The sequence below is a fragment of the Dendrobium catenatum genome, unplaced genomic scaffold, assembly GCF_001605985.2.
Source record: "Dendrobium catenatum unplaced genomic scaffold, ASM160598v2 fragScaff_scaffold_1220, whole genome shotgun sequence".
In the NCBI taxonomy this organism is placed as follows: Eukaryota; Viridiplantae; Streptophyta; class Magnoliopsida; order Asparagales; family Orchidaceae; genus Dendrobium; species Dendrobium catenatum.
The window spans coordinates 9,503,068-9,521,479 of record NW_021319682.1 but is presented as its reverse complement, the minus strand read 5'-3'; the positions used below and the strand labels follow the sequence as shown (position 1 = coordinate 9,521,479).

The following is an 18,412-nucleotide window of genomic DNA, read 5'->3' as shown; positions in this document are numbered from 1 at the left end:
AAGACTTGTAATATACCATGACTTAAGCAACTATGCTCTCAAAGACATTTGTCAATCTAAAAAGAAGCTTTGTTTGACAATCTAGTTATTTCATGAAATAAAAATTAATATATCATAATTATAATTTGAATAGAATATTCAACATAAAAAATATTTTGCACTTTTGTTCTCATAATTTTATAATTATATTTTATGAATCACATATTTATATAAAAACTTATAAATCTTTATTTAATTTTTTTATAAAATAGGACAACATAAACGATATCAACAAATAAAACAATAATAATCATTTAACTTAAGTGTTGTAACTCTCACATTAACTTGGTCAACTCACCAATGGCACTAAGCATAATAACACTCCACTTGAATTGAATCCTTCCTTTAGTTTTTATCTTAATCATAAAATAATCATATGATCAACCTTATGACAATGTCTTCAATGTTGCAATATATCATAAATAAAAAATAAAAAAATAAAAAATAAAAAAAATCATGAAGGCACATTAGGTTGCCTTCAACATTTTTGTTGAATGCATTATGAATTATGGCATAAATAATATGCCTCTCATGATAATAATAAACATGTAAAAATAATTATTAAAAAATATTTGCATACACAATTCCTCTTATAGAGTAATTAAAATAATAATATTTATAAATAAACATTTACATGTGTCTTGCTATGCTAAATATGTCATTGTCCCAATTCATGGCAAGGTCACATGTCACTTTTTTTATTTTTGCAGCCCAATATCTTTCATTGAGATCTGCAAGAATAATGACAAATGGCACAGGTAATACAATAAATTTTTGATTAGGAAAAAACCTTAAAATCGGAATAGAAAGAAAGCCATTGATTTGCTGTGGCAACTGCTCAAGCACTAATCTTTTTTAGTAGGTACTGTGCTTAATCCGCAACAATCAATTATTAAAGATGTTAATGACATTTTAGCTTCATAAATACTAACTAGCTTGGTAATGATGGATCAACACAAAGCCAAGTATTTTGCTAATGATAGACTAGCTACTTAATTTAGGTGGCTTAAATCAGTAATATTAACAAAAATATCAACTATTCGAGAAATTATTAAGTGCGATCACTGAACGATTCAGAGACGAATCAGGAAATGTCACGTCACCCCAGCATACAGCAGTATACATCATCAATACACAACAAATGATGATTTGTCACATTCTGATTCACCTCTGGACAGTATATGAAAACCGCACGTAATAATTTCTCCAACTATTCATTCACAATGATATACTGGAGGAATTGTGACTGCAAATGAGCTTACAGCAACCACAAAATCTTTTGGTGGGTGAAGAAATTGACAACATTGTGAACTAATTTCATAAGAAAATATACAATGCTAAAGGGCTATACTAGAAGAATACAAGAGCAGAAGGAGCGGATATGTACACAAGGAAGAAGCTTGAAATAGCAATGGTAATATTAGTTGCTTTGAAGATCCACTGTAAAATATGAAGTGGTAAGAGTACAAAAGTTGAGAATAATTTGATCAAATTACAAGCTGAATAAAATCCTATAAAAAAATGTCTGTATATTCGCAACAAGCGGTCTGCTCTCCTTTCATTTCTACTTGTTACTTTCGGATACTACAGAATTTCATAATTCTCTTCTACTTTTCCTTCAATCTTTAGGATCATGGAAGTCTTAAATTTTGCATAGCAAACCTGTATATCTAAATCCAGAAGGATCATTCACTGAGATCCTTTTTTTTAAAAGGCTAATAAGAACTTTAATTAATATTTTTCAAGCTATTTAACAACTAATATTCCAGTTATTCTCCAGTCTTCTCAATCTGAGATGAAGCTTGGGCTCAAGCAACAGAGAGTTAGCTTCTTCCTCTTCTTCTTGGTCTTGGTCATGGTCTTGGTCTTGCCATTAAGGGGACCATTGCTGCTGTAAAATCCATTAGCCTTTATACTCTCTTCATCACACACTTTGCCGGTACTATCCAGCGTTGATAGTTGCGTCATTCTAACTGAAGCTTTTGAGGTTAAGTTCTCATGGAAATTGATTCTTGATTCCATCGTTTTTGAGTTCACCGAATCTGAAAATCTCTCTTTCCCTGACGAAAGCACGATGTGATGATGATCAGCTTCTATAATCGAAGAATTCTTATTGTCTTGTCTGTGAAGATCAGAGTACAATTCAGTATAATATAAGTATTCTATTATTAGCATCAATGGCATTGTTGGACTAACCTGTGATCATCTGTGTGTGGACTGCCTTCAATGTTTAACTTAAGCTTGCTGTTACTACTTTCTGCCAAATCTTCATTATTGAGAAGGCCAGCCTTAGCACCTAGTTCTGAAACAGGGAAGTCCTCTCCAACCAAAGAGGGCTTATGGAAATTTTGAAGGCCAATTGATTGGCCTCTTACCATAGAAATAACTTGGTCTAGTATGTCAAGAGCATGTTCAACTTCTGGGCTGATGGAAGCTTTTTCTTGGGTTGAGATCCCCTGTTTGTTAGCAATCATATTTTCTGATGAGCCATTTGCAATATGGTTCTTCGCTTCAGTATCTTCCTTTGGCTCAGTATCTTCTTCAGTGATCTCAGGAACCAAAGTTCCTGCTTTTATGAGATTATCCTTCCCAGGTGCGTCAGCTTTGTGTTCATCGAGGAGTGCGAGTTTTTCTTTCTCCAAATCTTCTGAAGATGTTGCAGGTCTGATGTCCGAGTGCAACTGTTGACGAATCCGAGCATATAATGGTCCTTGCAATGCCAGCCGATAGTCCTCATCGATGGTTGCCACAGATCCAACCGCCTGAAATTAGCAAATATCATTTCATGCGCCAGTCAATTCAATCTAAGTAAAATTTTGAATTAGAGATTCTATTAAAAAATACACCCAGTTATAGATGTCTAGAAGATCAGAGGGAAGATATGGACTATTTGAATGGAAATGGTGTTGATTATTGTCTGAGCCTTAAGGTTTAGTCATGCTGATTGATAAAATTCATAAATTAAAGTTGAAAGAATAGAAACAAAACCTTCTGATAAAGCTTGTGTCCGTTGCCTAAAAGCTGCCTTGATATGAAGTTTATAAGTGATGGGGGTATCAACTCCAACTTGATATCGAAATTGAATATTGCCCTAAAAAGTTTCATCATCATTTTTCAAAAGTGAAAACTAAAAACCAAAACAAATGAATCAGATTTCATAACTCAAATTAAAACCTGAAACTGAAAGGGAATTGACAAGTTAATTCTCATGATAAAATTACAATTGGAAAAAAAAAACAAAAAAAACAATGCATTGCATGCTCCTGATGCACTAAGAAAACGAGAGAGTTAATGAATCAAGCACTAAGAGGAGATCCGATTATCCAATAAAAAAAGTCACAAATAAAGATGATTTTGAAGGATATATTTTCACTTAAACCAAGATTGGTTGCAACTCATGATGCAACCAATCACATTGTTGTAGTTTGTTGATGACACATGCCCAAATGTTAAAACTTACAGCCTAAAATTCCTATAGCACTCTTGTAATGCATATTTATCATTTTCTTGAGGGTTTTTAGATGTTAGAGATTGCAGGCATAAAGTTGTGTGATTTTATGAAAATTTTTGGCATTTTATAAATATAACAACATGAGAGAAAATGAATTATTCAAAAGAATAAATTTTAAAGGCATTGTGTTTTTCAAGTTTGTTGATTATTTCATCATCAAGTTTGAACTGAGCTTCAAAATTATGTTTAAACTAGTTTAGTTACTTTGTTATAGACGCATAGAGTTCCGAACCATAATCCACCTTTGATGAGTTCAAACTAATTACATTTGATGTTAATTTAAGCATATAACTTTATAATTAGGAAATAGTGGATTTACAAGTTTTAATCAAACGTGACATGATTCATCAATTATTATTTATGCTGTTTGGTGAAGTTCAAATATTTCTTCAAAAGAGATTGTAATCTATATATCTAACTATTTATTTAATATTTCTATCATGTTTAATAATATACACAATATTTGAAGTGCAAAAGATAGAATATTGATATAAGAGTATAAAATAGGACATCAAATAAACAATTAACTCATTGTTAAATAATGAATGATACGAACAAAAAATGAACAAGATGGTCATTGCTCAAGCTTGTTCATTAATATATCAAGTATAAAAAATTAGTATAAATTTGTTCAACTATTTAGAGAAACAAATAAAAACAAATTTTTCATGAACAAGGGAAACTTGGACAGCTTAAGCTTTTCCATGACCTACCGAAAGTAGCATCTATTACTTTCAACCTTTTGCAAAACAAAGCCGCCCACTAAATCTATCCGTATTGTATCTTTAGCTTGAGGGATTCCGTCTCCATTGAAACCATGACTATCTGCATCTATATGCTCCGTGTCTGAAAGCTAAGCAATTTTAGAAAATAATGTTAGCTTTTCTCAGGCAAAGTTCACCGACTAGAGAAACAATAAATCAACTGAACATAAACCTAGAAAACATGAAATTTACCGTCTTTATGAGTACAAGGATGAGATCTTCTTTGAAGTACTCAATTTCAAAGTAGTGCACAATAGCCTCTCTGTCTGAGACTGGCCAAGGAACCTTCACCCTTTCTTGGAATTTGATACAAGTGAAAGTTAGGACCAGAAAAGATGAGCAAGAACACATAAAATATGGCCTTTATGATTCTATAAATCAATAAAAGAGAACCTGCCTTATTAATGAAATTTCTTCACCAATTCGAACTTTCTGCAAGCATAAGGATGCAATAATTTTGAATGTTGGAACATTGTATTGTGGCCACCTAAAAAAGAAGATTCAGTTAGAATAGATGGGAAAAAATTATTCACGCACCATAAAATAAAAATTGGTCAGTTCACATTCCATTTTGTGAACAGGAAATTATATGAAAAACTAAGAAATCATTTAAAAAACCAATTTTCTCCACCTTACGAAAAATAATAAGCATGTAGAAAAATAGAAAAAAATTAATTTGAATTTTATTGTTTGATTATGTACAAAATATGAAAATATATATAGGCTTCTCCAAAAATTTTATAATGAAAATAAATCAGAAATATTTACAAAAGAAGGAAAACAATCCCGAGAGGGGCAGGCCATTAGAAAAGGAAGATGAGGCATATGAATTGCAATCTAAGGGTGATACCAGGATTTGATGTTAAGTTATCTAACAAATCTATAAGCAACTTTAAGGTGAAACTCATTAGATTTGTACAAAAATTGACTGATAAGACTCACTGTAAAGTGTAAACATGATGTCAGGATTGGTGTGAAATAATTATTTTTCAAATAAATCTTTGATATTGTCATGTCTGCTTCTTTTCCTTCTTCATTTGCATCCAATTTTTGTTTTGGTTCAACTGAATTTTCATAAGATTTGGAGTCAGTAATTTTTTATTTTTTTAGTAAATCTAAGGCATATTTTTGTTGAGAGGAATATTTCTTGGTACGAATGAGCAACTTCTATTCTCAATATGTATTTAGTTTACTTAATTCTTTAATCTTAAATTCTTTAGTAAACTTATTTCCTAAGAAATTATCATCTCTTTTGCCATCAAATGTAACAATGCTAAATTGTGCATTCATAATCTAAAATAACACGTTCTTTTAGAATGCATAGCTTCTAAAAATGATTTGGGATCAAATCATTAAGAGGATGGTCAATCTGATTCTCCAATTAAAATAAATCAACAAGGATCTTCCTTAGGCATCATCAGTCTTCTTTATTGTTCACTTTTGCTTTACAGCTTAAAAATGCAAAATTGAGCACTCATAATCTAAAATAACACATGTTCTTTTAGAATTATAGCTTCAAAATATAATTTGAGATCAAATCATTAAGAAGAAGATCAATCCCATTCTCCACTTAAAATAAAACTACAAGACATTTTTCTAATTATTTGGGCATCAAATTTTGGAAAAATCAAAGCAATCATATTTGTTGAAGTTGAATGGCCCGATTTCTCCATGAAAATTGTCAATGGTAGTGATTCTCAAATTATACTATTGAGATTGAAGAGAATGTCGTCAGGAATATATTAGTGTGATCACATCAAACATTGAATGAGGGAGATCAAGTGTCAAGAAGTGAAGCTATTGGATCAAATTTCATATTACAACAAAGAAGTTAAATGTTTAAACTTATTTTGATATAAATAAGTTTGAGCTTATCCAGATTGTTATTATAGATAGAGTTTGTTCCATAGTGCAGTTTAATTATGGATAAGAAATATTTCCCTATTGTAAGTTACAATAAATAGGTTTGAAATTTTGAAAAGGATTCAATGAAAATTCTCCAAAACTTGTTTCCCTTTTCCTCTTTTTCCTCCATGTTGCAACTCTTCAGCCCATGGATCCCTGGCACTAGTAGATAACATGCTACACAAGCTTTAGAGGTGTAAATGGCTCAAGCCGACTCATGAGCTGGATAGGCCAACTCAATAAATATTTCTAAACTACACTTTATAAGCTAGAAAGACAAGTTTGAACTAATTTCGACTTAATTTATTAACTCGTAAGCTAACTTGTTAAAAATATATATATATTTATAATTTTATATAAAATATTATCATAATATGCACCTTGAGAGCTAAGTGCAATGATATTTGTTAAAATCCTGAAATCCAACCATTCCCAGTACAAAGAATCTGATGGTCACAGAAATCAATCCGTGGGAAGCTCTCATGGATCACGCCATAATGAAGGAAATAATTTAGGAAAGAGTATATTATGGATTTTATGTATTAAATCTGTAATTTATTGTTTCATCATTAAGATATCATGTATAGATCTATAAATAGTCTAAAAAAAAGAGGGAGAAAATCCTTATCATTGACCTTTATTGTTGACAAGGGAAATTTTTTTTCGGGAAGCCTTCATTGCTAACCAAGGTCATATAGATAGTCTTAACTACTATCATTCAACACTATAATGTCAGAAATTAATTCCTCACAGAGCACTGACCAAACTGAGGAGTCGATGATGCATCAAGGACGGGGTGAACTCCAAAGCATGCAACCTTCCTATCGTCTAAATGGAAAGAACTTCCTAAAGTGGTCTCAATTTGTGAAGACCTATTTAAAGGGGAAAGGAAAAATTCACCACCTTCTCGGAGGACCAAGACAAGGAGATCCTACTTTTGGGGCATGGGATGAAGCAGACTCTATGATTATGTTATGGTTGTTGAATTCCATGACTCCAGAAATTAGTGATACATTTATGTTCATTTCCAGCACAATTTCATTGTTCAGGACCTGTGTTCGAGCTTACAGGGCGTCGGTAAATCTGCTAGGCAGCTGAAAAACCTCAGAAAAATTATTATAGAAGCTATTGTACACAATCAGGGACCTCGACTGGCTTTGAGTCTCGGACTTACTTCAGGCTATGCAGCTCCACCAAATAGCACATATCAGCTCAATGTATCTCTTTGAACATGATTTTGAGTGAAACAATGGTTCTGCATAGGCTAGCATCTCCTCGCAGCACCACCTTCTTCCCCTCCACCTGAATCTCTGTAGTTTGAGATTTTCAATCTACCTTTATCTCCCCGATCGTCTATAACCATTTCATAAGTAGGATCACATCAATGCTCCTCAAATCCTAGGGAAGATAATCCTCCACAATATGTATGCCCTGGAGTGCCAGCACTAGCCTCTACATATCCCCTTACTGGTCTCCACCTTTCCTATTCCAATCATAACTTCAAAGCTCCCTATATCCACCAACTTCAATCCCAATTGGTCCACGACCTGATTTGAGACGAAGTTATGTGTAGCCCAGCTATCCAACAAGACCACCATTGGTTGCTCCCTAATCTGCTCCTCACCTTCATGGTGCGACTTGGAGTAAACCCAACCACTAAATTAAGGGACACTTCCGCCACATATAAATGTAAGTACTCCCCTCCGCTTCCTCCCCAATACCCTCACTATCAGTCTCCTCCCCCTCGCAAACCATAAAGACCTAGAGTTTGCGATCCTTCCATCGATGATATGATCGGGTGCATACTTCTCATCACAGCAAAAGTACAGACCTTTCGCTCTTGTCTTGCACCTCTACCTTTATGAGGCACTTGAAGTTGGCCCAAAGGTGAACTCCCACACTATTCTCCCTCGGTACTTCCAGCTGAAATGACACCGTCTGAGTCCTCGGTGCCAGTGAAGTCGATGCACTTCTTTATGAGCCTCCCACAACCCCGCTCTTACTGCTCCTCTCCATCTGTCTCCGATCCTCCGCTATATGGGCCAGCTCCATCGTCTCTAGTAACCCTCTCGATCTCATCAAACAGAGGTCTCCTCATATATCGGGCTTGAGGCCCTTCATGAAATTTTCCTCCACACCGCCTCCAAAATTCCCCTAAATCTCCCCGACAGAAAACTCGAATCTCTCCCTATACTCCATGACAGATAACTCCTAAGTCAAGGCAAGAAATTGCTCGTATAGGACTCCTTCCTGAATGGCTCGAAAACATTCTAACAAGCAATCTTTAAACTCTTCACACGAACGGATCGGATATCTTGTCTCCTTCCACTGAAACCAAAAGAGAGCTTTTCCCTCCAAACATAACCTTGCAGCTGTAAGCTTCTCCTCTATTAACCCGTTCATCGCAAAATATCTCTCCGCCCAGTATACCACCTACGGGCATCCTCCCCTTAAATTTTCAACTTTCTCACATTTACTTCACCCCAACTTTCTCTGTCGACAATTATTCCCCACGTGTATTGAGGGTAGGAATCCCACCTTTCTTCCATCTACCTCCCATAAACCGATTCCCATGGCTCTGTTAATCCACTTCCTTTGGTTGTCCACTCCCCACACATAGGATAGTGCCTGTTGAAGCTCTTATAGGGTTTTCATGAGATCAACTAGAAGATTTCCCAAGGAAATTTCTGCTACCATGGTTGCCTTAGATTAATAGTCTTGATTATTTTTATTACATTCATAATATGCTTCAATTTTTCATCAATTTTTATTTGGGGACTACAATATAAGAGATAATTGCCATTAAATATAAATTTTATTTGAATAGTCTCATCCAGTGGTATTTATCCATGACCAAATCTAAGATTTTTGACATTTTGTTAAGGAAATGTACTAGGCATTTGCATTTAATAAGTTCATCGAGAGGAATCAATGAAATTCTTGGATTTCATTTCACCCATTGATTACAAACATTATGTTGAAATCAATGTAAAAGTGAAAACCTCGTATATTTCACTATAAGATATGGGAATATGAGGATGAGTTTAGTCTTCTATTTTATTTTGCTTTAAAATTTTTACTTTGTATTTATGATGATAGTTATCCCAACGCCATTTTGAAATGCTAACAAATCCACAAATAACAATTAGGCAATTTTTTGGATGTCGAAGAGGAGCTGTCGAAGCATTGATTAGCATACAATGCAAGGTTCCATAAATTTATTTCTCATAATAACCTTATATGTTCATTTAATAAACATAAATAAAAAGCCTAAAATAGTCCTTAGACTATTCGTAAGCACCAATTTAGTCTCAGATTATTACACTGCTCCATTTTAGTTCATCAACTATTAAAAATTGATCCAAATTGGCCCTAAGACCAAAATTCACATTTAAAGTTAACAACAAAATTAAATTTAAGGGTATTTTAGATAGCGCAAGTGTGAAGTTACATTTCTTACATTGCTCTATTTTCAAACTTAATGAATTGTTCCTTATATGTTTTTTTTCATTTTAGAACTTGGTTTTATTCTACTTCATGGTAAATTGACATTTTACAATGAAGAGAAAAGAAAAGCCCTAAAAAAGTAGAAGGCTTTTTATTAACTATTGAGATTATTTTAATTGCTTAATTAACACAGATATCTATATATCTAATTTGTTTAATTGAATAACAATTTTAATTAAGCAAGAAGGTCAAAAATTATCTCTTGACTTTATATGAATGACCAAAATGATCCCCAGCTATATAAAATGATCACTTTGGTACCTAAACTCTTTAGTCCCACTATGAGACTATTTTGGTTTCTTTTTAAAGACATGAGAGACCAAAATGGTCTCTTAATATAGTTGGGGATCATTTTTTATCCTTCACAAAGACTCAAGGAATCATTTTGGTCTTTTTCCTTTTTAATTAATAAAATGTTTAATCAATTATACTAATGTTAATTGAATTATAATTAGTTCCTAATTAGTAATTAACAAATAATTTATAAAATTAATTAAACGTAATAAATTCTATATAATTGAATTAAATCACAAATAACATTAATTTGTTTAAATTAGCTTTTTAATTAATTAAGATTAATTTAAATATTTTTATTAGTATATCTTATTTAATTAATATTAAATAATGTTAATGATTTTAAATACAAAACTTTCTCTTCCTTCTAAAATTCTAGATTCCTACAACAATAAGGAAGCGAGTAAGTTGCAATGGGAGCTTGCTAGAGAAGATATCAATAGGATTAAAGGTGCGCAAAAAAATAAGAGTTTGTTAGATTTGCAGCTTTAAGTTAAATTTACTTGATATGATTTACTAAATCTTTCCACCAAACAACTTCATCTACAAGTAACGCTGCTGCTTCAACTTCAAGGACATTTGCTCAAGCGCCCTAGTTCTTCTGCAATCAGATCGCTCGTCTCCAGTCACACTGCCCACATGTGCTAAATCGTTTATACAATTGATTTATTTAGAAGTTTTAATAAATGATAATTTAAAAAATAATTATAACTATAAATTATTCTTTACTAAAATACACTTCTTACATTATAAGACAACAAAACGCAAATACTGTTCGTCAATTTGAACAGTTTATTAACAGGGGGACTAAGGTATTAACTTTTGATAAATAATTGACTAAATTGGAGTATGGTAAAATTCTGAGATTAAATTGACCACTTAGTAATAATTGGAGGAATATTTTGGACTTTTTCTCAATACATATAATTTCCATCATAACTAATTTAAAAAGCAACTATCATTTTTTTATGCAAAATACCTACTAGAGTAGACCATCCATAGTTATAACAATCTAATCTTCTAAGAAGATATTTTACTTATTTGATTGATTTTTAAGTCATGAATTTTAAGCTCACTAAATTGTTGCTGCGATTTAATCAGGTTTGAATAGGTAGGATAAATCAATCAATTAGGTTGAAATATAGAAAAGCTAGAACACTAGTTAATCAAGATGTACCGATTCTTGCTCTGATGGAGCATACTCTAGAAAGAATTTGATTGCTTAATCCTCATAATTGTCAAAGCAAATTATCTTTTGCAGATGGAATAAGATTAAATGAGAATTGGTGTATGTGTGTGTGTTTGTGTGTATGTGTGTGTGTTTGTGTGTATGTGTGTGTGTGTGAGAGAGAGAGAGAGAGAGAGAGAGAGAAGGGTGAAATATAATAATTTTTTGTTTTTCAACTACCTATAATTAGTGAAATCGAGTTTTTTCCTATATCAAAAAAGTCTTTAAGAGTGGCAATCTCCTTTAGAGATTTTTCCAAAAGCGGCCATTCCTAATTGCCTACCATCGCTTTCTAAGAAGAGATGCTCAGCAGGTGTACAATTAATTCTCCTTAAGCCGTCTTCCATTGCTTGGTCATCATATGGATTTGCCATTCTACTTGAGAACCATAAAAAACAAACCAAGAAACAAATGGCATAACATGACTAAGGTGAGCTCTAACGAGCATTCGATCAAAATTTTTTTTCATATATTCAGAATTCTATTTAGGCCATTCGATCAAAATTTTTTTTTCATATATTCAGAATTCTATTTAGGCGAAAATCTTTGAACATATCATTTACAAATTTCCACATATATAGCTTTTGAAACTCTTGTTAGCAAGAGATAGATTGAAATCCATAAAAGTTAAAATTCATTTTAGATGGGTAGGAAAAATATTCACACTATGCTAAGGATGTAACATTAGATGAAAACACAGTTGATGTCCTGTTCCGACAAATAGGACTCCAGTTAGTTTCTTGATTTGTGCGACATAAATCAACCAAATAGATTGAGGCACCTAATGTTACAAACTTAAAGTTCAAAAAACGAATAAAATCAAATCTCTATTAGGTTATTAAAAAAGGGTTGGCTGGAAAGATATGGAATTTTGGGAGTTGAGGTGTTGGGAGAGGGGGTAACGAGAATTGGGACTGAGTTAAGTAGCATAACAAGCAGAAGAATCTGTCATTCAAGAAAAAAAAAGTTTAAATGATAGGCTTCTAGATAATCTGCAATTTCATAGGACAAGCTTATCTAATACGTACTGCTACAACATACATATGAAGAACCAACAACTGCTATGTCAAGGCACTCACCATTTCTTGTACAAAGTTGATTCCCATGAGACACACAAACCTGCAATTATAGAAAATGCTGTTTTCAGCTCTGGAGATTTCAGAGTAATCTCAAAGCACGATATTTTCAAAAAAAAAAAAAAAAAAAAAAAAAAAAAAAATCACTCACAAACATCCATGGGTCCATCAGCGAAACCTTCTGCAAGTAGAGTATGAAATGGAGAGCCATGGAGTCCTTCACAGTACATAACACGAAGTTGGTCGGTGTCTTGTTTTACCTGGGGTAAAGAAGAGCATTAAAAATCCCATCACAGTTAATATTGGGGATAAGAAGATATTAATGAAAGCTTTGTCCTGATTCGAAGTTCACAAAGGATCTCATTAATTGCTCCAGAAGCATATGAATTACAATAATGAGTTCAACTTCGTTAAGGAATTATGGGCAAAGAACGTTGAAATAAATTTTACAGAAAGAAATTATGTTTATCACAAATGGACTACCTTCCAATCCTTCTGAAAATTTAAATGAGAGTTACTGGTCCCTGAAGCACTCCTCAACATCTCAAGAAAATTGGCAACCTCTGTTGTGCGGTTTTCCAAAATCTTCCCCACATCTTCTAACCAACCAAAAGTTAAATTGAAAAATATATACAATACAGAAAAAAGATATTTTACATTGTAATTGCTACTGCCTACATGCACAAAATATTTAAGTATGTTGACATTCGATGAAGCAATCTACTCTAGCTAGGCAAAATGTGGAAGTAGGATTGTTAGTTAACTTTAATTCGAAATTTGCATATAAGACTGTCTTAAGCCATTTTACTTCCATAAGGGACCATAACATATTTACCTATTCTCCGTTTCAATAAGAAATTACAAGAAAAAGAAAGGCAATTGATAAATGATTTATTTCATGATTGGGCATCCACCCTTTTAAAACAAGTACATGTCCTTGATATATGATGGCTAGAATCTAGAGTTTATAATATGCAAGATACTACAACAACAGCATCAATACTTTATCCCACTACATTGGGTCGACTGAATGAACCTTTTTCTCTATTGTGTCATGTTAAGAGTCAAATTATTATTTAAATAAATAGAAAATTGTCATTTATAATACTTTCTAACTAAATCTTTTTAGCTTTACCTCTACTTTCTCAATCTAAGCCAAATCTAATACATCTACTCTCCTAACCGAGTCATCGAAATGCTGAATTTTTTTGTGACTAAACCTCCTAAGGGAGACTCTTTCTAATCTTATTTACCACTCGAGCTACTCCAACTTTTTCATGTACATACAATGATATGCAAGATAAAACACCAAAAAAGTCACGAAACAATAGTTATTACCCCATGATTTTAGCCATAACTTGTCGCTTTTAGAGAGGAGGACAATAATAAGAAAACACAAATACAAATACAACAACGGTGCTTCAACATAGAGAGGAGGACAATAATAAGAAAACAAAAATACAACAATGTGAAATACATCAACAAAAGACATAACATAAGAAAAACAGCGAGAATAACAACATAGTGGAACTACAACAACACAAAGTGAGTGTAAGTAACGGTTCACATTGTGGTAATTATTCCAAACTCCTTAGGTGGTGATTAAAATTTAATAGGATGAATCGAAACCCTTCATTAATGAGTTATATTTAACAAACTAATTAAATTACTAAATAACAAATCTGATTTGTATATATCATAAACATATTTTACAGAAAATAAACTAAAAGAAAAAAAAACTACACCATACAACTCATATAAAGCATGACTTTCTACGCTTTAGATTTCCAACTTATATTTTCAACTAGGGTTGTCAAGAGTCATTCAAAGGTGGTGGCACAGTCCCTTCCTTTAAACTACTACACATAATCTGAAGGCAAACCATCCTTTACAAGTTAATATATGCTAGAAATCACAGCTGCTGTAAGACACTTGGCATCTAGTGTCACATAGTTTGATGGGTGTCAAGCTTATCCCAATCACAGGTACCGTCAAACTAGCTTCTTCAAACTACTGTTGGCTAATTTTGTGAGTTCGCTTTTCTATTCCTTCATTCCCCTTTGATCCATAAAATGTAAAATTGCTGTTAACAACAGCTTAGCTAAATTATTTTAATAAAATTTCAAAATAAGCCACCTTCCACACCGTGGCCGCCCCCTTCCTCCCTCCTCTAGCCGCCGGCTTCCCCCTCCTTGAATTTCAAAATTTGAAATTTGAATGATTTATGAGCCATTACTTGTTTCCTAATTTAACTCCTTAATTTTAGGCAATCAATTTAATTGAATTTCAATTTCAAATTTCAAATTCAAATTGATCCAATTGATTGCCCTCATATTAGGAAGTTATTTCTCCTTGAGAAATCTGAGATTTTATTTCAGATTTTGTGAAATATGTGATTAAGTTTGTGGTCCCCATTGCAATAAAACCCAAGCCCCTCTCTCCTAGTCATGTGGCCGGCCCCTTAATGGCCCCTCTCTCTCTCCAATTACAATAATTACTTCCCATTAACTCCCTTAATCCCTCACAAAACTGCCCCCCCCCCTTCCTTTGGAAATTGTTTTGATTTTTTTTTCAAATCAGTTTCCCCTCTCCACGTTTCCTCACTAATGCAATTTCAGAAAACTGAAATTGTTTGTCTCATGAGGCTTTTCTCTCCTACCCGAGCTCCTCTTTGACCTTAATTGTTTTATCTACTCAAACTTTTCAAGTGCTCAAGCCAAACCCACATTCCTCCACCAACCCGCCACCTTCTTCCCCTCTTTTCCCACTTCTTTTGTGCATCTTCCCGCCCGACAAGAATGCATGACTGAACCAGAATGGAACTTTGGGTTTGTGCATGACGACCAAGATCAAGTTGACATCCTCCAATCACTGTTCTTTGATGTGGGCTTCGATTTCGACGATACTATTGAAGATTACATCGACCGCATCCATTACACCTTAGTGTACGTGATCGACGAGCAAATGTCAAAGGGACGCTGGATCATCATTGGACGGCCACCTTCCTCCACCTCTCTGGCCACCTATCCAAGAACGACGATCTTAGGCTCCTTCTTCCTCGGAGTGACCTCGGTTTTAATGTGGAGACTCTTCTTCCGCTAAAGCCTAGACTAGTTGAGCGTATGAACTCCAAAGGTGAAAGTTATCATTATTAACTCGTGGATTCTTGTTTATTGTCGTAGCGTACAATTATTCTTTGCATTCTCTTAAATTGTTTGGTCAAACGACTTCGCTCTTCTTTGCCTAAGCAAGTTAAAAACAGAGAACTCCAAGGATCAATCTTTTGCTATAAGTGATAATTTTATTTTGGATTATTTTGTTAAATATACTCTCTTTAATTTCCCTAAGTAACTCCATGCTAATATTGTTTCACATCAACAATAGATCATGCTAATGAGTCTATCATATAATTGATCAAAAGTCAGAATGAATTCGAGATTAAAATTGAGAATGAGAACATATTTTAACCAAAATTTCTGATAGAAACTAAGCCTATATATGCCTTGCCTAAATATTAAAATGAACAATTCATATCTTATATAGATGATGAATCAAATGATCAATTTGAAAATGCAACTTTTGATGAGCTATCTGATAATATTGTTTTATAATGAATTATCAAATTGATGCTGACATTTATGAATCTCTTAAAATATTAATCATACAAATAATCTTGTGGAGATAATATTTCAAACATAGATGTCAAAGTTAAAACAACAGCAACGTAGACTAATTACTGATGAAAAAAGAATTCAAACAGTCATGCAAATCAACGACATACCACAACAACATTTAAGGAGCCGCCAATTTGTGATGCCAAGATTTATAATATCAAATAGAGAAAGAGATCCTGCATTTTTTGCTTTTGTTTTTTTTTCATTAAACAACAAAGAAAATAAAAAATCTTCATCTTTATAATCGAGAAAATTAATCATATTAAAAAATCATAAAAAGGAATACAAAAGCAAAAGCCAAAAAAAAAAAAATTCAACTAAGTCAAGTCAAGATCCTAAAATTTCAGCAAAATTAAAGGGAGAAAAAAAATGCAAATATTAAAAAAATAAGCTAACCTCCGTTGCTCCTTAAAGAAGACTGAATAAGTTGTTCTTTGACCAGGGACGCAATAGAATCTTCATTTACAAGATCCGGCAACGATAGTGCATTGTCTAATCTCTTTCGAGATTCCAAAATCTTTTGCTTCTTTTCCATTTTGTTCACAGCAAGAGATCTCAAAGTAATACTTCATGTAACAAAATCATGCTGCAACCATATTAAAGAGCTGCTCGATCAAATAACATAATTGGCATTGGAGAAAAAGTTTCATAATATTCAAAATAACTACTCTTGGAGCATCACTTTCCTGGCTGCACTAATAGAACTGTATTTAAGGGATTTAACCAGACGCTTTCAAGAGAATGAAGATTCAAGGATTTTAATATTTGTTTTTAACATTTTCAACATAATAATCATATTTTCACAGATGACAATAACATGAAGGCTCTAGGTGTTGGAATTTTTATCTAGTTGAAAAACATTTCAAAAAATGGTATGGATCTATCAAAAAATTTGATCCAGCATTTACTAAAATTTAAAGAAATATTGCATTGATGAAGAGGCAGCCAAAAAAAAAAATCTTTTTGAATATATTCTGAAAAAGAGAAGGAATATAATAAAAAATCAACAACTGTGATAATTGATATCATCAATTATCGTACATAACCAAAAAGGAGATGACAAGTCATTTCGTATATGTGGAGTATAACGTAAAATTAATGTAATGCAACACAAATGCATCAAATTTGAACCCATTTAGTTTAGATTATGAAGAAAATGGAATCGAAAGTAACTTTCTTAAACCAAACCTAAAAAATGACATGAATTTTTACCAACCCATTTAAGAAAGGCACATATATTTTGAATAAGAAGAAATTTTTGGACAATTGGCTCGAATATTTTTATTTCTTTATGTTGAAAGCAAGGAGGAAGATCTGGATAGATCTTCTTGCAAGAGATAGAGAGAGGAGAGGGGAGAGCCAAAATAATTCTGTAAACTTTATTTCTCTTGGCCTCAATACCTAAAACAAACTAAAGCCTATTTATAGGCTCCTATAAGCTATACAAATAGCTACACAAATGGCTACATATGCCATACAAAAAACCTATACAAAAACAAACCTAAAAATCTGGAATAATATCTAAAAAACACCCCCTTAGTCCAGATTTTACAAAACAAAAGATAACCACTGTTCTTAAAGAACAACCAAAGAACAACAACCCTTTCGGTCTCCTCCGCCAACAGCGTCCACCGACAGTTAAAAGATTTCTCAAGAACCGATAAATCAACTTCTTGAGTTTCTAATTAAATTCAGATTTAATTCCAATATTTAATTAATGCATATGACCCACATTAGGGGTGTAAACAAGTCGAGTCGAGTTTTGGCTCTTATCGAGCTCGGCTCGTCGGTCAGGTAATCAGTTCGAACTCGAGCTCAAGTCGAGCTCAAAAGATGAGCTCGAGCTCGACTCGTCGCACTACGACAGGCTTATCGAGCGGCTCGACGAGCCAGCATTAGGCTTCCCGCAAGCAAGCCCCGCCCGCCCGATTACCGAAGTCTGAATACAGTTTTAATTTTAAATGTTAAATGCTGCAGTGCATTTAATATTTCAGTATTTAATATTAAAGCATAGGTCAAATGAAACTTTTTCTCCCACTCACCCGATTCCCAAAATATGGATTCAACTTTTCTCCCACCCGCCCAAAGACAAAAAATTAATATTAAATGCATTAATGCTGAGGAGAACTAATGTCTCTCTGTCAAATCTCCCTCTCAAAATTCAAATCCAGGCGTCCATCTGTCACACCATTTTCGAGACCAGTAAAACTTCTGTACACGAGCAGCAACACCTCGAGCCCAGCGTGTTTTAGGCGGGATTAGATTTTTTTCTTTTAAGCGGGCGGGATTAGAAAATAATTTATTTCATGTTAACAATGTTTTATACTAGATTAAAAAAATAATAAAAATTTAACAGTTATTCGAGCCGGCTCCCCCCCCCCCCCCCCCCGGCCCCGGCTCGCTCGCCGCCACAC

General features: G+C 33.4%; 1 protein-coding gene across 6 annotated transcripts in view; it reads right to left on the bottom strand.

The window, feature by feature from the left end:
• Positions 1 to 1,423: 1,423 nt before the first annotated feature.
• The window catches only part of LOC110101285, a 24,727-nt gene continuing 7,738 nt past the window's right edge, over positions 1,424 to 18,412 (bottom strand). For 3 of the 6 annotated variants that reach the window (XM_020829122.2, XM_020829120.2, XM_020829123.2), the window contains 10 exons: positions 16,395 to 16,584; positions 12,808 to 12,923; positions 12,476 to 12,584; positions 12,328 to 12,367; positions 4,712 to 4,801; positions 4,507 to 4,606; positions 4,264 to 4,403; positions 3,028 to 3,130; positions 2,236 to 2,801; positions 1,424 to 2,161 (listed from right to left, as the gene is read on the bottom strand). In XM_020829122.2, the coding sequence (XP_020684781.1) occupies positions 1,825 to 2,161; positions 2,236 to 2,801; positions 3,028 to 3,130; positions 4,264 to 4,403; positions 4,507 to 4,606; positions 4,712 to 4,801; positions 12,328 to 12,367; positions 12,476 to 12,584; positions 12,808 to 12,923; positions 16,395 to 16,533 (1,740 nt within the window). In that variant the 5' untranslated portion in view covers positions 16,534 to 16,584 and the 3' untranslated portion in view covers positions 1,424 to 1,824. Of the gene's footprint in view, positions 2,162 to 2,235; positions 2,802 to 3,027; positions 3,131 to 4,263; positions 4,404 to 4,506; positions 4,607 to 4,711; positions 4,802 to 12,327; positions 12,368 to 12,475; positions 12,585 to 12,807; positions 12,924 to 16,394; positions 17,677 to 18,412 lie in introns of those variants that run through there. The other 3 variants (XM_028699225.1, XM_028699224.1, XM_028699226.1) reach the window with 3 other exon arrangements.